Source organism: Nesoenas mayeri (genome assembly GCF_963082525.1).
Source record: "Nesoenas mayeri genome assembly, chromosome: 3".
NCBI classification, from domain to species: domain Eukaryota; kingdom Metazoa; phylum Chordata; class Aves; order Columbiformes; family Columbidae; genus Nesoenas; species Nesoenas mayeri.
The window spans coordinates 61,368,952-61,393,186 of NC_137544.1; the positions used below are offsets into that span (position 1 = coordinate 61,368,952).

The 24,235-nt window shown below is 40.2% G+C and overlaps 1 protein-coding gene across 1 annotated transcript; it reads left to right on the top strand.

The window, feature by feature from the left end:
- Nucleotides 1–14,638: 14,638 nt before the first annotated feature.
- Nucleotides 14,639–23,077, top strand: CCDC28A (coiled-coil domain containing 28A). The gene is made up of 6 exons (XM_080342612.1): nt 14,639–14,745; nt 15,574–15,768; nt 18,656–18,819; nt 19,797–19,951; nt 20,517–20,539; nt 22,399–23,077. The coding sequence occupies exons 2-6, from the start codon at nt 15,611–15,613 to the stop codon at nt 22,451–22,453; spliced, it is 555 nt and encodes a 184-aa protein (XP_080198738.1). The 5' UTR covers nt 14,639–14,745; nt 15,574–15,610; the 3' UTR covers nt 22,454–23,077.
- The last annotated feature ends 1,158 nt before the right edge of the window (nt 23,078–24,235 follow it).

The following is a 24,235-nucleotide window of genomic DNA, read 5'->3' on the forward strand; positions in this document are numbered from 1 at the left end:
CCAGGAACAGGCACACAGTGCCCCTCCATTAGCATCCTGAGGCCACATTGTTTATAACAAAATATTCTGCATCATAGTAATTATCATAGGTGCTTTACTTAAGGGAAATCTGAAGAAAACAATTCTACCAGTAGTGTTTCATAAGCTCCTTGGTGCATGGAGGAGTTTGGGGGCAAGGGTGCAGGCAGTGGGATACAAAACAAAAGTTCAGTGGCACGCAGAGTTAAGATCTACATGAAACACATTTAGGGGTGATACTCATATTCAACAATTGCAAGTCAATTATTTTCATACATTAAGTTAAAAAAGCCTTTAATCTTCAAGTTTTCATTGGAGGAAAAAAAAAAAAAAAAGCAACACCATATAGTGTTAATGAAATAAAGAACAAACCCACCTTTCTTCAGACCCAAGTCCAAACAGGTTACCCAAAGATGACTGTACACCTTGGAACGCTTCCACTGATTTTCTGTTACCAACAGTACCACTGAGTTTATTTGTGTAATATTTGTAGAAACTGATGAGAAGAACACACTGTAAACAGGCTAAACGGTGTTTAAACAGGCTTTTAAATGCACAAGGAATGCCAAGCAATAGTCTTTTGATAGGGATGCTGTCAGGATTGATTAACAGAGGATGGAAAGCAGTCATCATCTAATAGTGAATTCTTCTGGTTTTATTTTGGGACATAATGTCTTCATTAGTTCTTAGACATGTTTGGTTGGGATAGTTGTTTGAGAAAAACTATGGCCTGTTCACTGGCATGTTTGAATTGAGAGGAGTGTATGTTTTAAGTATAGAAGTATCATGGGGAAACCAAGTATGAGGTGGACTTTTAAATATAAAACACAGTAGGAAGAAAAGAAGCTAAGAGCTCAGTTCAGGTGTCAGCTGAAAAGAATCCACAGCTACATATCTGCTGGGACTTACCATAGACTTTGATTGGGAATTACTAATTTTTAAACTTAAGTAATAGGTAGTTTAAAAATGATAAATATACCACTCTAATAAGCTTTCTTGCAGGAGAAAATTCAGATCAAATTCTGATATTGCAAATAGTTTTTCATGTTCTTATCTGTAAGCACGAGAAAGTATTTAAAACGGATTTGAGTGCAAGAAGAATTATAGCAAGAAAACAAAACTAGGCAACCCCTACATGCAGCAAAGAACCTCAGCTACTGTGAGTAGAATTTCACTGCCAGTGAAGCCTACTTTATACCTATATTTCATTGGTTCCTATGTTTGCAAACTGTAAAATGAACTACTGTGACAACCTGAATATTTTTGGTGGGAAAAATATCTCACAAAAAAGGAGGTCTTTTTAGCACTGACAGTTACACCAAATTAAGAAATAAATCTGAATTTTAAATGCACTGATGTTCTTGAAAAATTCAAAGTCCAGAACAATACTTTTTCTCATTAATTCCCTTGGGTCTGTTTTTCCTGGAAGAGATGCTACCATATGGAATATTCAGAAAAAAAACAGGTGTGAAAAAAATGTAAATATTGAGTGACTGAAATGTGAACATGGGTTAACTGAAATCAGTAAAGGATAGTCTCAGATCTTGCTTCCTCCCACGCAAAAGGAAGGGACATGAAGGGAAACAGAGCTTAAATACTTACACAGTTGGAGATTTAAAGTATTTGTCATGCTGGAAAGAAAGCATTTAAAATTTCTAAGTTCAGTGGAAATACTGACTTCTTTTGGGGACACACAAGCCCCCCAGTTACCAAGCATATTTTCTACTTCAAGCAGTTATCACTGGAAAATGTTTCCCTTTCTGGCAGCACTGTCAGGCTGCTCCTGCCCCTCTTTTATACTCAGGAACAATGACTGGCAGGGCAGTGGTGGTGGCTGCCCCTGCGCTTCTCCCTGCTCTCTATCCGGCCACTGCCCTTGGGTGGGCAACCCCTGTGGCTCACAGCTCGTGGCAACCGTGGTGCCAGAGTGGCAGAAGCGAGGGGCTGCTTTCCATTTAGCTGCATCTGCTGAGGCGTCTGTGAGCTCAGTGGGCAGCAGCTGCTTTCACTTGGGCAGCTAAGCCTGGCAGAGCTGTCACCTGGAGTTCTGGGTCTCACACCTGCAAATACGCTCAGTCAGGACTGGGTGATCCTTTGAGAAGAGGAACAGAGCCTATAAAAAAAGGACAGTAGAGACTTTACTGAATATTTCACATCAATATTAATTCAATTTTTGATGAAAGTTCAAAGTTCACTGGAAAATGTATTCTGTCTGAATTGTAGCTTTCTTCCTTCAGTATTTTGAGCCTCGAGTTAAATTACCAAATTAAGGACCTAATAGTTTTCATGCTTTATTTCAAGAAAGAGAAGACAAGTCTTATGGTAGTTACTCATCGCCTATTGTGAAATGAATGCCACTCTTCCCTCTGCTTGCTTCTGCAGTTTGTTTGGGCTCTCAGAAGCAAAAGGCGAGCAGTAGCACAAGAGCCACGTGTCCAACCATGAAACATCAGACAGCCCTTCCCAAAATTGTAGTTACATGCCATAGTTATGTTTAGATGTGGTCAGCTGGGCTCACCAGGCTCATCCATTGTAGCTTAGCCCACAGATTCAAGCTATACGCCTGTGTAGGCTATGAAAACCCAGCCAAGCTGATATATAGGAATAAACAACAGCACAGCTTGGGGGATGCAGGAGGGTATTTCTTGGTTGCTCCCAGAGTGGTGCTAATGAGCTCTGGTTTGTAATTTAAGAAGAAAGCTCAATGTTCTGAGCACATAGTCAGCTTAGGCTATTGAGCTCTAGAAGTTCGATATAGGCTTAAAATAGAGGCAACTCTGCAAGAGAAGGATGTTTTCTGACAATTTATTCTTTCCTGGTTAACCAAAAGTATGTGGATGCTACCAGTTTTGTTGGGGCACTGGGCTCTTTTAATCATCATATATTTCACTTCTGTCTTCAACAGAAAATCTTTTCCAAAGAAACTTGCATAAGATAGGCAGAAAATGGGAGTAGATCTGACTCCTGACAAAGTTAAATGGTACCGGAATTTTACCCACTTCTTTCCTGGTCTGTCCCTCATGACAGTGTACTTTTTGTGCTTTACATAAAAATTAACAAATTATCAAATAATTACCACAGAAAAAAAGATAGCTGTTTTGCTGGGTTTCTTTAAAGAAGATCACCTTTGCCTGATGATGCAGCAGAACTCCCAGTCATCACTTTTCTTCCAGCTTACCAATGCCAGGAACTGGTGGGTTTGTGTACTGGAATTCTCACCCAGCATGGCCCAAAAGAGAAATGGAAGTTTGTGGATATTCTTTTAAAACTAATAACAGAACTTCTCTGATTATAGATGTTTCTCTGACACAGGTTGCTTATGAAGTTGTATTTCCCTGGACATTCATAATTTCAAACTTTTGTTAGCCCCAAGCTCGCCTTGTCTGGTTTTTCCCTGACTCACGCACCTGCTTGAAGCCTGAAGCTGAGCTCCCTTTTCTATTTGCTTCTATAACAATTTTGTTTATTTTCTTCACCATGTTATCTTCATCATTAAACAAAGGCAGCGATGTAACTCCAACACCTTCATTTCTGTTACTCAAAATGCACTTTCACAGTAGATTAGTATAATGTTTTCTTGAGCACTATCTTAAAGGTTAGCAGTTTGTTGCACCAGACCCGCTGACTTTTTATTTTTGTCTCTGCTCTTTTTTCTCAGTTTGAACATTAAGCTAAAACTTATTCTTCAAGTCCGTCCAGCTTGTGGTTTAGACCTTGGGTTGTTCTGCTAGCTGGTCCCTGAGCTTTTCAGAGCTACAGAGCTCTGCATATCTACACAAGTGCAAGAGTCAGCACAGTATGTTCTGCCAGCTTAAAAACTCTCAAGCCCTTTCTCATTTTTCTATCTTTACAGAGTTGTCTTTGGACAAAAGCCATGGTAGCAATGGTGCAATGGAACAGTCAAAGCCAACAGTAGTGGGAATGACACCATGGAGGAAGCAGTAGTTGTGATAGCCTTAGGATACAATTCAACAACATACCAACCAGGCATAACAGCTCTTTGCCACTAAAAGAGGAGCTCTTCCACCCCTGCTTCCTTCCTTCCATTTCTCCTCACAGATGCATGGTTTGTAGCTTACTCTGCAGGCATCTGAAGTCCTCAGTGTAGAACTACTGCAGTTCGGCTGCACAAAATGAGGCAGCTGACATGCTGTGAAGAAACTGCAGGCAAGTGCGCTCTGCGCACTTCAAGACACAGCGGTATGTCGTACATTCTCAGAGGAGCAGAACAGTGGGGGAAAATCTAGACTGTGAATAGAAAAACATGCAAGAGATCACAGAGTCTATGAAAACCTGACTATGATATTACGGTCCCCTCAGAGCTCAAAGCATGTAGTGATCATCAGAAGCTTTTGATCCGAGTGGACTAGAGAGCCAAGAGAAGACTGCTAGTCACTATGGCAGTGTGGGACTGAGACAACCTGCCTGTAGGACTCCTGTTCTTGGAAAATGGGAACAACCCCAAGCTGTATCTCCCCACTGAGAAACCAAGTTGCTGAGAAATTATCTCAGTGGATCAATAATAGTGCTCCTGGAGCTTCCATACCAATTTTCTTCATTTTGGTTGAGGCATTTTTGTGTCTTTTAACAAAGTGCATTCCCCATTCCCACATCCTCTGTGGCAGAAAAAAAAAATCTTCTGATATATTCTTTTTCTAATTTATAAAGTGTTTAGGTTTCAGCTTCACAAGGATTTCAGTCATCATGGAATCACAGAACGGTTTTGGTCAGAAGGGACCTCTAAAAGTCATTTATTTCAACCTCCCTGCCTTGGGCAGGGGACATCTTTCATGGGACCAGGTTCCTCAAAGCCCCATCCAGCCTGGCCTTGAACACTTCCAGGGATGGTGCATCTGCAGCTTCTCTGGGCAGCCTGTTCCTGTGCCTCACCACCCTTACTGTAAAAAAATTCTTCCTTGTATCCAATATAAATCTAATCTAAGTCACATATAACTATTAATGATTACTGAGTTACATAGCTACAGGTATGCATATAACAAGTGACAGAAGCACAGGAAGATGGGTGTCATTATTTGTGAAAGAAAACCTGCTTCTGGAAAAAAACAAAGGCTAGAGATATTATCAGTTGAAAATCAGACTAAACATCTGGAGATTTCATAAATGCTGAGCAAAGCCTTTTGTTGCTGTCCCTAGCTTTAATGAGAACAGTTTGTGTTGAAAGCTTTTGTAAATTCCATATGAAATTTTTATTTATCTAAGACACAGACCACATTCATGTCTTCTCTAATTGTGTTATATGTGGTCTTCTTTGAAGTAATTACAGTTTACATTTTGATTCATTAACCAAATATTGTAACAAAAAAAAAAACAAAACAAACCCTAGAACAGTTTCAAAAACGACTCAGTCAAACAAGATTTGAAATTGTATTCCTTTAACAAGGCTGATTATGTCCTCAAATGAATTCCTCAGGACTCAGGGCAAACAATACATCCAACAGATGGGAGCCTCTTTAATTGCTCCCTGAACATGCAGACTATGCTGGTCACTAGAGCAGAACTCAGCTCCTCCTTAGATATTGGCTTTCCACCATCAGTCACTACAGCTACAGTAAAGTGTACTTGTTTAAACGAGATATATATATATGTGTGTGTGTGTGTGTGTGTATATAACTTTTAAAAAAAATTGCCACCATTTTCTTTCAGTTGATGAACACAGCTCAGTGGTGTACCACTCAGTCACAAATGATTTTTGATACATTGCAGCAGCAGCTCCTGCCTCGTTAACAAAATACAGGCCTTGGTCACTGAAAAAATGCAGAGCGTGATAAACCATCTATGAATCAACACAGATTTCCTCATTCACTTCCTTGCGAGTTAGCAAAGTTTGTCCCTGTGATCCACACTATGGATGAACCAGTTGCTGGTGAAATTATAGTGGACTGTGTACAGCAATCTGCAACAGACTCCATCAACGTCTAAACTCACCTCTCCTTTTTTTAAAGAGGTTTTGGATACCTCTGGAAATATTCAGATTAAAAAAAAAAAAAAAAGACAAAATATTTCTGAAATATATTTAACATACCATCCATGGTTTGGATATTTACAGAAAAAAAAAATATTTTGGCTTTAAGCTTGCTTTTAAAAAGATCCATTAGGGAAGAATCTACCACTGTAGTAGATCATTAAAGGTCTCTGACTGCCTTGTTTATGTTCCTCTGCATATTTCCCCTACCTGATGGCTGATTGGGATGAGATTCAATGTGTTCATGCTGCAAAGCTCAGTTTTTCTATTTGTATACCCAGTCAGTCTCTGAGACTGGTATATTTCTAATAAAGAAAGTCTAATGAAAAATCCTCAAATTCCAAAATAATAATTTGGAAGACTGAGAGTAAGGGAAAATCTATTTTATGTCTGTTTAGAGATTACACTGAATTTTAAAATCTGCACTAAATGGAGTTACAGTTGAGGATCTATACACCTCTGCATTAAGGACTCACCATGATACCTGTGATGACTGGCACATTTGCATTTTCCACAACTGTGTGGTGATAGTACTGCTGCTTTACAACAAATATAAATGATATGAATTACTGGTGTTGCAGAAACATTGCTTTTAAAATTTCTAACTTGTACAAACAAAACCTTATATTAAATTTAAAATAAAATGAGAGTGATATTAGAGAAAGTAAAGGAAATGAGGATTTTTAACACACACTGCTCTCTGAATATTCCCAAAAGTTTGTGGGTACTAGATATGGGATTATGCAGTCACTGTAATAAATGCAGCTGTGTTTATTTCATTGCATAGATCAGACAAGCTGTACAAGCTAAGCATCAGCGTCTTGTTCATAAATCAGTAAAAAAATGTACCACAGTATGCATGATTTACTCAGACCTTCTTTCTGTTCCAAATGTTTTCAGACTTGGCAGAGTATGCATTCCTCGGAGGCCTATGAATATGCCGAGTTTTAAGCATTTCTAGCAAAGCAATTTTTTTGTTAGTTCTAGAAAAAAACACAGAGACACTTTGCTTAATAACACAGGAATCCACTTTTAAATACAGTGAAATACAGCTAAAAAAGTCGAGTTTTTCGTAAAAGTTTGCAAATTTAATCCCTGGCTGTACATACTCAGAAAACAAACACACACCTTCAAAATGATGCCACTTTGTTTCTTTGATGTGCTGATTTTTCTGTGCTTTATATTTAATGACAGTTATAACTGCAGTTCTGAAAACTAATACAATTATTGTGATCCACAACCAAATCTTGTAAATGAATATAGTCAGTTATTTTCCACTGAAGTCTATACATTTTTACTATGCTTTCCCTATAGTTGTGTTTTGTTTGGTTGGGTTTTTTTTAATATACTCTGATAAGGAGGACTCATTTAAACCTGTTTTTCTCTTAAGAAAACCTTAAAATAGAAGTCTTCTCATTAATATCTACTGTACCATACTATAATTAACTATTAGGCTATACACAATTGCCTTCAGTGTAAGAGTGCTAAAAAGAAAATTCTAGAATGCCACTTAGCGTATGCATTGCTTAGAAACAGTTTCCTGTACAAATATTTCTCTGTACATTTATTCTCTTTAGGGAATGGATTTTTGTTTGTTTTTAGCTCCGCATTTGTTTATGTCTAATAAAACAGAGTCTGAAATTACAAACATGCTTTCTGATGTCTGTCTGGGAGAAAACTTAATGTAGTCAGTGGAACTTCTCCACAATGTATCTTCTAGCCTGGAAAAAAATAGTCACTCCATGCTTTTAAAACGTCACGGCAGTTGTATTCATAGTGAGCCACCAAACTATAGAGGGTGAAAGAAATCAAATTACCCAAACAACACAAAGAAGTGACTTGAGGCCAACTACAAACCTGACCAGGAAAAATTGCAGACTGCAAATAATTCACTGCCCTGCTTTGATATTAAGAAAATTATCCAAGTTACATTTCTAGAATATAACTATGTATTTCTATAATATACTTCTATAACACTATTTATCTAATTGTAACTATGAGAGCTATATTTCATGCTTCCAGCACATTCAATAAAGGAAGGCTACCTGCTTGCCTTCACAGTTCTTTGCAGGCATATTCTTCACAAATCTCCTCACCTAGAAAAATTACTGGATTTTCTTAAGTTGAATCAAAGTTTACAAATAAAGCCTATAGTTTTGCACATGGAGTTTACAATTAAAAAAAAAAAAAGAGTTTATTCAAGTAAGTTTCACATTGTATGGCTCAAGAAAAAGAAAAATTAAAAGTTTGCCTGGTTTTCTTTTAAGCCAAAGGATCCATCAACAAAATTCACCTACAAATTCTTTCCTATAAGCTACAAATTCATCCTTGCCCATGATGCCAACAGAACATTTAACAAAAGTTAGTCTGCTGCTGTGCTTTAACCATGGTGGATCATGTAGATCCAGGTTGTCTAATTATTTTCTTTTTTCTCTTGTGTCTTGTATCCCTCCATTGTATGAGTTTGAGGCAGGAATTGCCTTTATTCACTCCCTGAGTTTGTACAGAGTTTCACACCATTGGGATTCTTGGCCATGAGGTGTGTGCAGGTGATTATGTCCACAAACCCATGCCTGTGCACACTAGAGGTGAGGCTAAAATTGCTCTGAAAAGTTAAACTTTATTTACTGGCCCTTCCCTGGCACCACTAGATTACTCTGCACTAGCAATAGTGTTCAGTGGAATTTCATAGAGAGAATGTGAAAAATAGTTTCTCCTACAGTGCCAGCACTGGCAAAGAAAATAAAACAATTTTAGTAGGCACTCAGTGAAACTATTAAAAGAACTGAGCATGTATTTTATTTCAATTGCTACCTTAAGACTGTTTTTGTTTTGTTTTTTTCTGGAAGGTCTTACTCCATTATGGTTCTCTTGTGGTAAATGACTGAAGAGTTTAAAAAGCAGGCTACAGAAAACAAAAGATGCACCTTGGTTCTCTGTGATAGGAGCTGTATGTTCTATCTTCTTGTACTAAATTAATCATAAACTCCAAAGTGCTTTTTCCTTGGAGGATCTCAATGCATGTTACAAATATTTAAATCAGATATTGAGAGGAAGGCAAATGTAACAGCATAATAGCTTCTATATCTATTGAACAAATATAGAATATTAGCAGGAAAAACTTCTTCACTAGGACTGTAAGGTAGTACTGGAACAAGTTATCTGCAGGGGTGGTGGAACCTCCATTTTTGAAGGTTACAAGGCCTGTTCAGACAAAGCCACGGCTGACCTGATGTGGCAGTAGCCCTGCTCTGAGTGGGAGGTGGTGCTACAGGACATTTGTGCAGTCTTCATCCTTAAAGGTTTTTCAAGATAGGCTGGATAAAGCCCTGGGCAACCTGGTCTGAGCACACAGCTGATCCTACTTTGACTTGGAGACCTCATAATGTCACTTCCAACCTGAAGTATCCCATGAAGCTATGACCTCAAGAGGTACTTTCCAACCACCATTACTTCCATGATACTGTGAATATGAAATCCAGACTAACTAGTAGGCATGTTAATAATATTCTTTAAACATAGTTTTCCAGGCATACAAAGAAATCAGTAGGTTTTTTTCAGGAGACAAAACCACAGCACACATCCCAAGGGTCTATCCCAAGCTGAAGAGAGAGCTGGAGACCCTTAGCTTAGGCAGGGGTTGAAGGCCCTAGGCTGAGCTGAAATGGGGCTCCTGGGCCTATGGGCAGTGGGGTGGGTGGGTCCCAGATGGGACTGGTCAGGGCTATTTGAGCCCTAGAGACCTAGGTCTTGGGGTGAGTGCTGCTGCTATGTGCATCTGAACCACAAACTTGTTGCAGACCAGAAAGCACTCTGAGGCAGCATGACATGTTTCCCAGCTTCTTACAGTCTTTTGCAGACATCTGCAACTGGCTGCTTTGGAGTTAGGACAGTGGCCTATATGGACCTTTGCTCTGATCAGCAGAACTGTCTTTGTAGTTGGTGGAATTCATCAAAGCTCCCATGAAAGGAAGAATCAGCTTTCATTCCTAGGGATCTTTGAGATCCTGGGGAGATATTCTCAGTCTTTGAGGGACTATAGGAGCAAGGAGCCAAAGCAGGGCTGGAGAGAAGAACTGAAGATACACTTAGACAAGGAGAAGGAAGTGGGTCTTAACAAAAGTAACACCTCCAGAAGTGAGGAAAGCTGGGACAAAATTGACCAAGAAAGTCCCAGGAGGACATTAGTAAGGAGCTAACAAGGTTGCTCACAGTGGGAAACTGGGGCAAACTGAAGGGAAACACTTTGAGCAGCCACCCTACTTCAAAGGCAGACTTATGTGTAACCAAAAAGATTCTGCTCTCCAATTCAGCAAGTCCCTTCTGTTCTCCCTCCTTCCTCCCCTCATCACCGTGTTGTGGGTGCCCACATCACCACACTGCTAACATGAGGAGGTGGTTTATTCAAGATCCACATTCTGGCAAAAGATCTGTTTAGCTTCTAAGGAGATTGCATATTTAGCTAACCAAGAATTGATTTTTTTTTTTTTTTTTGCAGTAATCTGACACTGGGTACACACATAATACTGGTAGAGGTTTTAAACTACTTGCTCTCATGTGTGGTAGTGCTAACTTCAATAGACTTAATGTTAGAGATGTGGAACCTGATCAGTAGCAATATATTAATAGAAGCCTAAATATTTACATATACTTACATTGATTCACTTGGATAGCTGAATCATAGTGTGTTACATAGAGACACAATATAAGTATACATGTTGACACATTTTCAATGACATTACTTGAGGGTGTATCCATCATCATTCTGTAAAGCAGAACACATGTGACTAATCCACACAGTTCTACATCCATACTAATCCAGTGATAATTAATTGTCTTTATATATAATTTCAACTTTGCTGCATTAGCTGCCTGATAAATACACACACACACCTTGTTACGCTGCTGGTCATAAACAAGAAATAAGTACTTTGTTTCACATGAACAGGTATCTCCCATATGACACTCTTTTTCGGAAGGTGATGCTACAGCAATGTTGTGTTTCCATGAGTACAAGGTGCCACCCTGTGAAATACATCTGAGACTAATTATAGAAGCTAAAGAACCAGATGCTTTCATCACTTTCTTGGAAGCCTTCAGAACCCACTTGCCATCTCATGTTAACTGAATAGGGTTTTCAGAAAGAAGAATCTGATTTTATTTGCATGCATATCTCAATACAAAGTACAGACTAACTTCTTTGAAGTTCTTCTTCAAAGCATCTTCAAAGGTAGACCTCTAGTTTGTAAAGAGATATACATGTAAATAAAATCAGATTGAATTAACTTTTAAATTTGCTTCTTTAATAATAACATTGTTCCTATTAAAACACTGTTCTCCTTGGAGGACTTCAGTCAACAAGTATATAGAGATTCTATCACTGTAATGCTTGTTGGTGTTGTCAGAAAAAAAGCCTTATAAAGGAAGAAAAAAGCATCTTCCCAACTGTGAATCATTACCACAACACAAAATTATGCAAAATCTCAGCTAAACTGAGATAATCCAAAATACACTTTTTTTTGTTGTTGTTGTTTCTGGTGAATTATCTTCATTTGATTCCAGGCAACAGTGTTATCTACAATAGGATTTGTACTATCAAATCAAGACCACACTACCTCTGATTCTTTGTTCCTAACTTACTATGATATTTTATAATAAATTAATTATTCTCTATAAAATTATTTTGACTATGAAAACATACAGTAAAGTCTGATGCCTTCCCAATTATCTGCCCTTGTAGGCTCTGCTAAATCAGGTATAAGAAGTAATCGAGATATTTTAATAATAATTCTAATGTCATGTAGTGCACAGTGGTAACAAATGTACTTGGAGCAAAACATTACCAGTATGCTAAAATTGATTGCAGGTCTTTTCTGGCATGTCCCAGGGAAATCGCACACTGGTTTTATTAGAGTAACTAAGTTAGTGAACTTGATCCTTCAAACTGAGAGACTAAACTGAAGCAGGGTTGACTGTAGAATCCAACTGCTTTCTGAATATAACAGTAATTTTAATTTAAAAATGCTTGTATTAGTGATGGAAAGATTTTCCCTTTATTTAAAAACAGCCTGTAAGACATTTTATTTCATCTGCTTTGGTAGAAGTAAAGGATACCTAGTCACTTTCTGTCCTAACTGTCAAACATCTTTGCTTTATTCTGCATGCACAGAACACCATTAATCACAGGGGAGAAACCAAACCACACCTCTACATATAATACAAATTGCAAGGTGGATACACTTACTTGCTCACATAGCATGAGGAACGACCTGAATGAACATAAACATTTTCAAAATTATCCTGCAGAAACAGTATGTATTTAACACAAATCTTCCAAATATCTGCACAAATGTGTCTGTAAATCCTGCTTTTTCCAGTTTTTGTAGCCCCCCCCCCCCCCCCCCCCCCATATATATATATATATGTGTGTGTGTGTGTGTGTGTGTGTGTGTGTGTGTGTATGTGAATGAGTTATTCTACTTCAGCATCCCTATGGCTGAGAATTTGTGACTGGCTTACAGCCTGTGTGAATTTTGCTAGCTCTTGTTTCCCTGTAATGCCTGCCAAATTAAGTATCAGAAGTCTTTTGTACTAAAGAATCAAAAAGACAGTAAACAATGGTTTCTGCTTCTCCAACTTTCCCTTAAGTCTTTTACCACCACCTTTTTGTTTAATGTGTCACCAATGTTACAGTTTTGTTTACTCTCACTTGTGCCTTTTTTCCTTGCAGTTTACATATAAACACCCCTGGATTGTTATGCCCATGAGTGAACTGTCAGTGTATCAATGATAGTCTCTGGTGCAGATCTCTTGCAACAGAATTGTTCGTAAAATATCAGAACTGATCCAGCTCCTCAGACTCAACCTGTGTCTTACTACCAGGACTTACAGTCACTGAAGAATTACCTTCAGTGGACATTTGGTCCTTGTCATTTACCCGAGAGTCACTGCAAATGCAATCTCCCTTTGACAGCACCCCTTTTTGGACTCACAGTGGCCATTGAGTCTTGGAGCTGCCATGTCCAACATAAGTCTTGCTGAGGCCCTGTTATATCTTACAGCCCTTGAGTTTAATTCAATAAGGCTCAGGATCAGGATACAATTGGAGAACTGAGGTTTTGGTATCATAAAAGATCTAGACAGAAGGTAGAGAGGCACCCTAGCCACACACCTGTTAAGCCACGCAATAGCTTTATAGTGTGACATATCCCTGCAAACATCAGTAAATCTTTTGGCCAATGTTTTCACTGTCGGTGATGCAGATTATACCACCTTTCACAACAGGTGTGTAAATGCCTGATAGCTTTCATCAGAGACCACACAGTTACAAACAACATATTACTCAAGTAAAAACTAAGATCTGAGAACTAAGAAATTAAAATTGATAGACAAACTGTAGAGATAGTTGATAAGCTCATCTCTTCAGGCAATAAACAATTGTCAAATGCAGATAAAACACCTCGAGCTACCAGCCATAGGTGGGAAAGGCTTGCCAAGCATTCAAGTCCACAAAGCCATCAACGACAGGGAGCACTGAAGAGACAAGTGATGACCAGAAATAAAATGTAGTTCCTCTACAATAGAAGCAGCACCAGAAATGGACTTCGGAGAGAGAGTGTGTGTGAACTTACTAACTACTAAGGCTAGATAGGCACGGCCTGTTAATGTTGCCTGCATTGAACTCTCTGCAAGCTAGCTACTCAAGAGCAGAATCAAGGATGGAGAAGACAGAGCGCTGCATCAAATTTAAACGTGGCAGCAGCGTCCTCCTCATTTAACTCGGGTCAATAACCCCCCGGGTATATCTGTCAAGGGGATGAAGCTGCATGACAGGGTGCTCCTTGTTTACCAGACCTATTATTTCCCCCTGCTGCGTCTGAATGGAGCGCTCAACAGCCACCATGGGAAAGGTACCGACCAGCCGAGGCAGGCAGAGCTCCCGAGCGCGAAGTGACGCTGCCCTCTGCAGTACAGGGCCCAACACTGACGAGAACCGGCCTCTCACCAAACTAGAGCTTCCAGCTACAGAACTCATTCACGTTCGAACTGCTGTATCTCTGCAAGTGACAGAGACAGAGCTTTCGAAGTCCCACGGGGCGTGAAGCGCACTACTGCCGAGGTGGCGGCAATCCCTTTTCGAACCGTTCTGCTCTCTTCTCAGTTTTTCACCTATTAGAGCTATGGAATTTGTTGTTTTACCAGCATTTCTAGCACGGTCAGCGACGCTCCCGTGACGAGCCTGACACACGTGCAGCTGTCTAACGGCAGAGCTCCAGGGCGACGGTACAGCCCGCAGCCACCCGCCGTGCAGCGCATATACAGGAGCCAGCGACAGCTGTCCCGCCCAGGAGCAGCTGTGCCAACAAAGACCCGCTGCCCCTCAGAAGCGGCTAGCGACCCCGACCCTTCAGCCGTTAACGTCTGCCCCGCTCGCTCCACCCCGCAACCCGCCCCAGTGCGGCCCCCGCCCTTACGCATGCGCAGAGAAACGCTCGGCCCCTCCCAGCACCGACTAACGTGCCCTGTGCGCGCCCAGAGCGGCGGCCGTTTGCCGCGGAGGGCTCTGGGAATCGTAGTCGCCTTGCCCGCCAAGGGCGCGCCGCCGCCGGCAGGGGGTGTGGCTCCCACAATGCACCTCGCGTGACCTGCGCGCGGGGCTGAGCTTGCCCGTGCCCGAGGGGAGGAGTGAGAGCCGGCGAGGCCGGGGGTCCGCGCGCGACTCCGGGGGCGGGGCCTCCCCGCAGGTAGCGCGCGGCCGGGGGGCGGGGCTGGGGAAGGGGCGGGGCCTGCGCTTCGGTGGCCGTTTAACGTGCGGCGAGGGGAAGGGGCGGCGGTTGGCGAAGGGTCGGAGCGGGCGGATGTGCTCCCCGCGGAGGGAGCCGAGAGGAGGCGTGACAAGTGTCTATGCTGATGAAATGGCGACACTCAGCCGGAGCTGTCAGCGCCTAAGGGCAGGGGTCGTCCCTCCGGAGGTGGTGGCGGTGGGCCCGGGGCGGGCAGTGACCCCTCGGTGGGTCCCAGAGGCGCCGTCCTGGAGCCCACGTTGCCGCCCCCGCGGGGGACCTCTCGGAGGAGACCTTTCCCCGGGCGAGGAGATGATTAGGTAGCACCCAATGATAGCACATATAATACTAATAATGACTTTGCATCATCTGAGTTTTGACAAGGCCGTTGCCTCTCCCTTCAGAGGGGGTTATTTGGCAATCCTCATGCCACCGTCGTTTCTCAGTATTTTGATTGGTGTGGACTTTGGTAGTCCTGGTGTTTTCTAGCAATGATCCAAGGGACACAAAGCTTGAGATCATTTTGAGGTACCTGTTGGCTGATGATGATGCAGCAGATTCTAATTCTTGCCTGTTTGGCTGATCAGGCAGACCTTGGCAGCTTCTCATGAAAACTGGATTCTCTAGTTTGAAGAAATGAGTGACTGCTCATCTTTGAAGGAACTATGAAGCTATATTTCTGTGCACCATGACCTGTTTTTTTTTCTTTGCTTTTTTTTTTTTTTTTTTTTTTGTAAATGCTAGTTTTAATGGATGTTTCTTTCTGGTTCTTTTTCTTTCTCTTTGGAGGACAAGAAATTAGTCTAGATGTGGTAAAGGGGAAGAAATGGAAGAAAGGAAAATCAAGAGGAGGAGCCCCAAATCATCTACCAGTCACCCTGCTCAGGTTTCTAACTCCAAGAAAAGCTCAGTGCCGGCCAGTAAAAGTACAGCCTTTTCAAATCCTGCACCACAGCCTGCGGTACAAAAACCAAAGTTAAAACGGTAAGCTTGGGAGCATCTTGCAAGCTCAGTGGAAGTAAGAGCCGGAAACCAAACAATGCTCAGACAGTCTAAAAGGTGTTTCGCTGAGAGAGAATTAAAAGAGCAGGCTTCAGACTCATGATGATTTTCAATGACGTCTTTATTTAGCAAAGTGAATTGTGTTTAATGCAAAATAATGGTTATTTTACAGAGAAGGGAAGTGCTCAGTGCTCTTGTAAGCTTTATAAAACATTACACAGTGGTGTAGACTCATACTGATAAGAATTTTGTTGGAGAGATGATAGCCTGATGTGACTGGTGAATGACAAAAGCTGGGTGATCAAATATAGGTATTGTATGGGAGAGAGCAGAGGCCCAGTTGTACAGCTGCGAGGAACAAATAAAATACCAAATGACTGCAAGGTTGAAACTGACAAATTAGGGCAGGAAATGAAAGATGTAAATTGAACAGGATGAGCTAGAACTGGAATTTCCTGGTGTTTTTTGTTTAGGAACTTAACAATGGGTACAGCAGTAGCTTCCAGGCCGTACTCATGTGCAGAGGGAGGCATTCAGCTCTTCAGAAAGCATCATTTTGGAATAGTTTGTGGGTTGTTGATGGTGCATCTATTTCACTTTGAGAATGTTAGTTTTCCTGTATGTTAGAAAATATATTTCTTGGTTGTCGCAGATACAGTAGATAAATGAGTGAAGAGGGATTTAAAAGTGAAATGTTAGCTGGAGAGTTTATTGATCTGTAAGTATTGACTGAAGATTAAATAAATGAACTGTCCTCTTTGGCACAGATAGTCTGTTTCAATGAGCCAGTATTGGCCTGGTGGAAACATAATGCATTTCAGGGAAAATGTGTTAATATTTTGAGGGAAATAATAATAAATACTAATGTGCTATAAATTGGTGGTGCCTGCAGCTGGCCGTATAGTTTATTAAGGCTCAACACTAATGTACTAGAAATTGATTTCTTGTAACTCACAACATTTCCTTTTTGTTGTAAGTTTTGGAAAAGGTTATTCTTGCTCAGTTGTTAAGTGAAGCTTACAAAGCAGTGATAATACAAACTATTTCTTGAACTCTCCAAGCAGGAGAGGTAACTGATGTAACAACATGAGGATGAACTGTGGTTATGATAGCACAATAGAAGTAATTCATTTTTATTTCGTCTACAAGAATCTAATGAAATAAGTGTTCCAGGAGCAGTAATCATAGAATCATAGAGTAGTTTGGGTTGGAAGGGCCCTTCAAATGTCATCTCATCTACGCCCCTGCAATGAGCAGGGACATCTTCAACTAGATCAGGTTGCTCAGAGCTCTGTCCAGCCTGGCCTGGAATGTTTCCAGGGATGGGGCATCTACCACCTCTCTGGACAACCCGTTGCCAGTGTTTTACCAATCTCATTGTAGAAAAGTATATGTAATATATCGTATTAAACTTCACATACAGGCTGAAAAAATCTATGACCTTTCTGGCATACAAACCTTTCTTTAAGTCTGAAATTGAAGCAGAAATAGCCAAAGTTAAACCTGAATTGAGGCGTGTTGCTCTGAGCTGAACCAGATATGCTAATTGTTGGACCATTAGTCATTCTAGGATATAGACTATGAACTATGTAGTCTATATGATGTTTAGAGACTACAGAAGCTGTTAGGCTGGAAAAAGAGTGATTATTTCCCATAGGAAAGAGAGGATTTAAGTCTTGCAGAACATGGGCGTGTTCCAGGGAAGAGTGGAGCTTACTATGCTGTAAAACATATTATCTTTACAGAAGATAAGAGAAGACTCTTTACAGAAGCTGTGATTTATTTTTTCTTTATTTTATTTTATTTTTTTAATATCCCTTAGTATTCCAAATTTTAATTTTTAGGCTCAAAATTTTTCACTGAATCAAATTCTGAACAGACTCATTATGAGGCTGCAGAAGCAGCCGTGCCAGTGTGAGAAAAAGGCTGCCTGCATACGTGGATGGGCAAATCTGGGATGAAAACAGCCCCTTTGCTGAATTGTAATGGGTTAGGATGCAGGCTGTCTCTAGGTCAGAGTTGGAATATGCTACTTCTTACAGGGAACTGAGTATTTAGATTCCATACTGATTGCATGTTCATTTGGATTTATAATGGTTATTCATTTTCATTTGTGTAGTTTCTCTCTTCTGTATGAATTTAACATTGAGAGAAAATTGCAATGATCCAGGAATTTTGATGGTTTTATTGCAGAGAGGGCTGTAGAGATTTTTGGTTCTTTTTGGATGTGTAACATTTGTTCAGGCATGGACTAGTTCCATGTTCCATTTAGTATGTGTTAGAGGACTGGAAGATTGCTTTTGATGGTGAGTTTTACAAGATTGGGATGTTCTCTGAAGATGGGAAGGAGCTCGAGGAAAATTTATCTGGAGGCAAGGTCACCTTCCTGTATAGGTTATAACAAGATGTTTTCCACACTGGTTGCACTCTATCGGTGTTTGTGACAAGAGAAGCATATGATTGTTGAGGGTTTTCCCTCTCTGGCTTAAGGAGAGTTTGGGTGATTTTATGTAGAAAATGCCCATGCACAATTGTTAGGGAATGGGCCTCTTCAGATTATTAAGATAACCATTGCATACAGGAGCTCCTTTGTTTCCCACTTTTAACAGGAAAGCAAATTGTTAGAATCTTTCATTTTGCAGTATCAAACTGTCAAGGTAGTGATGATGTTGTTTATTCTTAAGGCAAACTGATCCATTTTTCAGCTTAAAAGCAGTGATGGAAATACGTATTATATATTTTTCGTTTCATTTGCGAAAGCTCACGTGCACTTGCCTTACATTTCAGATGCCCAGAGTAAAAGCAGGAAGTAATATTTTTGTTTCTTTTTGTTTGCTTGTTTTGTTTTTGTTTGTTTGTGGGTTTTTAGTGTAATAAAAGAGAAAGCCAGACCTCCAGGAGGTGAAGCAAAAGGGGCACAGGCAGCACCAATCCAACATTCTTTTCTCACGGATGTATCAGATGTCCAGGAAATGGAAAGGGGACTTCTGAGTCTTCTGAATGACTTCCACTCTGGCAAACTTCAAGCATTTGGTAAGTGCATGAATTATTTCTATACAATAATTGTTTTTGTAGCTATACCATGCTAACATTTGTAAACAGACTACCAGCTTGTCATATTCATCTCTACTACATGAAATAAGGTTTAACATAACAGATCTTACTGCATTTTTAAATAATAGTCCTATTGTACGGTTGCCTTTGGTGGGAGATGATTCAAATACCATTTCGTTGTTCCTTCCAACAAGGCAAACCAAAGGCAGTACCTTGGCTTATGGATTTAAGATACCAAGTTTAAAGTCACTTAGTTTATGATAGTATAAGAACAATAAGTAGCTGTATTTAGCACCTGATTTTGCAGCATATTAACACTTTAAACTGTTGGTAAAAACTTTTCCATAAATGCAAGCTGCATTTTACCCATCTTACTCTTCTGTCTTAGCATCCTTTACTTCATCCTTTACTTAGCATTCTTACTACTTCACAGCTGATGGAAGTTTCAAAAAAACCCATGACACTCTTCATCCATTTCTCTTCATCCGTTTTTTCCTTGTACTATGTAGGAAGATGCATACATGCTTTTGCAAGCCTAGTGTTAGGTCAGTATGTCATGTTAATTCCACACTGATCTTACAAGAGAAGCTGAGAAGAGCATTAGTTACAAGAAAGAAGCCCCCAATATTTATCAAAATATGAAAGGTTTATTGCGATTGTATTTAAAGTTAAAACTATAGGGCCTTCCTAAATCTGAGAGAAATTCAGAGCAAGGAAAAAACACACGTTCTAAAAACAAGTTTAGTACATTTGATGGTTATTGTAAGTTCAGCACAATGTAACACCAAACAGGATGACAAATTTCAGTAGTGAAAAAGGGACAAATCATTGAGAAAGCAAACTAACTTGTAAATTTGATGTTTGAATTCATCCTCTCTAATGTAAAATGCTGTGTCTTCACAACTTCATCTGCTCTCTCAGGTTTCTTTATCTAAAGCTGTTGCTTATCCTCTTAGGAAATGAATGCTCCATAGAGCAGATGGAACATGTGCGGAGTATGCAGGAGAAACTTGCTCGCCTCAATCTGGAGCTCTATGGGGAGCTGGAAGAACTTCCTGAAGATAAAAGAAAACCAGCCAGTGACTCCAACCTGGACAGGCTGCTGTCAGATGTAAGTACTGGGAAGGCAGAACAGATGGGAGTTTACCCACTCAGGAAAACACCACTACTGGGTGGGCAGTGCTTTACAGTTGAGGAGAATATAGTTCTGGAATGAACCAAGATATAAGCTTTGCCCTCATCTTGGTTTTGAGAAAACACAGTACCTTGGTTTTTTATAGGCTGCTGCTTGTTTGGTGAGTGGAGCAGTCTGTCTATAAACTATGTGAGGCTGTAAGCCTGCTTAGAGACAGCCAGTGTAAAAGGAATTTAGAACTGTATATTATATGCTTTCTGTTTCTCCTTTCTTCAGTGTATTTCCATAAAACCCAAAAGTGTTAAAATTTCTTTACATTTCCTGAAACAGGCAGACTTAAATTTAATTTGGGACTTGGCGCTGTTGCTGTATAATTCAGTGCAGGTCTGCTTTGCTTTCTGTAACAAAATCGTAGATTTCAGCTCAAACTATTAGTGATTTGCTTTATTGTTTTAATCTATTTATTTCATCCTGTCAGCACAATTGTTGCATTTGACTAACTGAAATGCCATTTCTCATACTTTCTACATTTATATTGCAGCTAGAAGAACTGAATTCATCTATGTATCCTTTTCCTTTATAATTATTGTTAACTGTCATCAAATTACAGTATATTTCCCCGGTAATTGGTGTCTTTACCGGAGTCAAATCACTTCAGTGACATCCTTTCTTTTAAATTAGTGCTGGATTTTAGGTGCTTCCAATACATAAATGGCTGGATCTTAACACTTTTAATTACAGGCTGTTTTTTCATATGACGACTTGTTTTAGCTGGCATGTTCCACTTCAGACAATGTGTTGGGAGTCAATGACAGAGTCTCTCTACATGTGTCTTGCTGAGACATTCTGGAACAAATATACAGAATGATATTCCTCGTATAGTATTGAGAAGTGTTCTGTCACTTTGATAAATCACAGTATCACAGTATGTTCTGGATTGGAAGGGACCTCAAAAGATCATCTAGTCCAATCCCCCTGCTGGAGCAGGAACACCTAAGTGAGGTTGCACAGGAACATGTCCAGGTGGGTCTTGAATGTCTCCAGAGAAGGAGACTCCACAACCCCCCTGGGCAGCCTGTTCCAGTGCTCTGTCACCCTTACTGAGAAGAAGTTTTTTCTCAAATTTAAGTGGAACCTCTTGTGTTCCAGCTTGATCCCATTGCCCCTTGTCCTATCATTGTTTGCCAACGAGAAGAGCCTGGCTCCATCCTCATGGCACTCACCTTTTATATATTTATAAACATTAATAAGGTCACCCCTCAGTCTCCTCTTCTCCCAACTAAAGAGACCCAGCTCCCTCAGCCTTTCCTCATAAGGGAGGTGCTCCACTCCCTTAATCATCTTGGTTGCCCTACGCTGGACCCTCTCCAGCAGTTCCTTGTCCTTCTTGAACTGAGGGGCCCAGAACTGGACACAATATTCCAGATGGGGTCTCACCAGGGCAGAGTAGAAGGGAAGGAGGACCTCTCTTGATCTACTAACCACCCCCCTTCTAATACATCCCAGGATGCCATTGGCCTTCCTGGCCACAAGGGCACAGTGCTGGCTCATGGTCATCCTGTTGTCCACCAGGATCCCCAGGTCCCTTTCCCCTACACTGCTCTCTAATATGTAATTTCCCAATCGATACTGGAACCTGGGGTTGTTCCTGCCCAGATGCAGGACTCTACACTTTTCCTTGTTAAATTTCATTAGGTTATTCCCCGCCCAGGGAATAATGAATCAGGTATAATGAATAATGAATTCATAGGTAATATGAATAATGAATTCATAGGTAATGAATCCTATTACCTTTTAGTTTTCTCTAGAAATATATGCAGCTGCTTATCACTGTGAGTAGTGGACTGATCTAATTTTGTGTTTCTAGGGTCAGACTATGGTTGAGTCAAATACTTTGTAACAAAGGGGTGCTCTTAGCCCAGCCAGAAGATAAAGCTGGATGTCTTAGATTGTCTTTTGCATCACACTTTTGATAAGCTAAGAATACAGTTGAGGGGTGTTGCATTCAGTTGAAACTACAGTCTAGTTATTTCTCATGTTACGCACTTTGTATGCATTGGGGAAGGTGAGACTCTGGTTTGGGACTTAAGATACTGTACTTGGTATATACATGCTCTGTCTGTGGAAAGTTGTTTAAGGCTTGGTCTCATACCAACACGAATGTGATAATAATATCATATAATAGTAATAACAATAATCTACCATCCCCCTTGATCCACCAGCTAATTCTGGAGGTATGTAATGCTTAAGTCTCATTGAGGAAGATTCATCTTCTGGTTGAGAACTAGCACAGGACTTAATAGAACTGAATTAATCTGGACTGGTGCATACCCATCACAGCACTGAGCTTAGTTTTGTGTAACACTATCTTGTGTGTACTTTCTCTGTATGTGCAAATGTTTTTCCTTAATAGTTTACATCAGCCAAAAACTACATTTAGCAGATGCTCAAGATATTCCAAATAGTGCCACAGGCTGAAAGAACAGCTTGGTCAATTTGGATTCTCCCAGAAGTCTTTTGTTTTTCCTGACAGTGGAATCTGGAACAGTTGTGGGGTTTTGTTTGTTTTTTAGTTTTACAAAATGAAGAATCAGAGTGGAAATCCAGTATCTAGAATTTTAAGTAGATTGTTGTGACACTGGTTTTTATTATTGCCTTATTTAATAGAAAAATTGGGGAAACGTGCAAGTACATTTCTTCTGCTCAGTGTTGTTCATATGGTTGGAAATGATATATGTATATAAGTTCATTAGCTGTTCTCGTTTTTTTTTCTGAAGGCAGTGATGATGTTGCCTTTCTGATCAGTATGTAGATAATCTGCACACTAGTGTTTTGTTGATCAGTGATGCCATGATTAATTTATTGTTAATAAAGTAAAACATTTTAAATATGACATATTTAGAAAAGTTACTACCTGTTCAGCTGTGTTAAGAAGATAGGAATTCTTGCATGGTCTGAATGTTTGCAGAGTTTACTTTTTTCATTATCATGACTACTTAAAGTGTCACTGATTTAGAGCTAGTATGCATGCTAGCAGTCCACATAATTTGATCAAGTATTGTGAAATTCCAAAATTGTGAAGTTATTGTTCAATAAATTCAGTATGTGAAATTTCGTAGTCATTCCTGTGTTATAGCCTGGTATTAACTGGTATCACCTTTGTGTTCAAAATCAGAGAAAAACTTCTGTATTGGTGTAAAATAAGGCTTGTTTTAGATCCAAGATTTCTATCCTGATCATCAAACTTTGCCTTTGGCTCTAGATTTATTTAATACATTCAAATTCTGCATTGTGTATACTTACTGCACAAGGAATGAAATGTTTACCCTTCTGCTTGAGAGCAAAGCTTTCACCTGCCTGTGGTGGGCATGTGGCCAGGGAACAGAAGTGGCTTGTTGTTTGGCAGCTTTGGAGAAGATGCTGCTTCAGCTGCAAGATGTAGTTGTGGATTCCATCAGCTCCAGCTCCTTTCAGAATCACAGGTAGCACCAAATCTGCAGCTGGGGGCAGAAAGATCACATAAACACCACAGTGTGCTCTGGCTACAAATTCAGCCTCAGACACTCTTATTCTCTGCCTCACCTATTAGGCAGACCTTAATGATTAATCAATCAGCAGGGACCCCAGTTGGGCTTTTCCTTTAGGATGTTGTTCTTTACATGATTTATCTCCTTTGTTGTTGAGATTCTCCAGGAGTTTCACATGTTGGTAAAAGTACCTCCCAAGTCCCAGCCTGCTGCTGGGTATGTACCTGTGACATTGTGAGATGCAAAGACAGTTCAGGAGAACTAGAATACAACATGCTCCTCACAAAATGAAGCCAAGGTTGTTGATGTGTTTGGTTTGTTTTTCCACCCCCCCTTCATTCTTTAACCAATAATGGGGCAGTTACCTTTTCTGCACAGTAACTTCTCATTGTCAGCACTATGGCCTTGTTTCTGAACATCAAGCAAAAAAGCAGTATGTTTTAGCCTTGTGCCTCAAGGTGTATAAAGGTGTGAGGCCAATTATCATGGCAAAAGTCACTAGTAGAGTTGTAATTCTACCAGCAAAATGATATTCTTTATGCAGGAGGAGACATGTGCCCTCACTAGCAACTTACTGCCAGTGCAGTATATTGCAGTGTTCTAATGTGTGCTGTCCCCAAACCCCACTTTTAACCAGGAGTTTTCATAGTTTAAGCTATTCTACAACCCTGATAATTCTTTTGGGGCTCTGCCATCTAACTGCCTAGCCTTATGACCTTAAACACATTTCAAA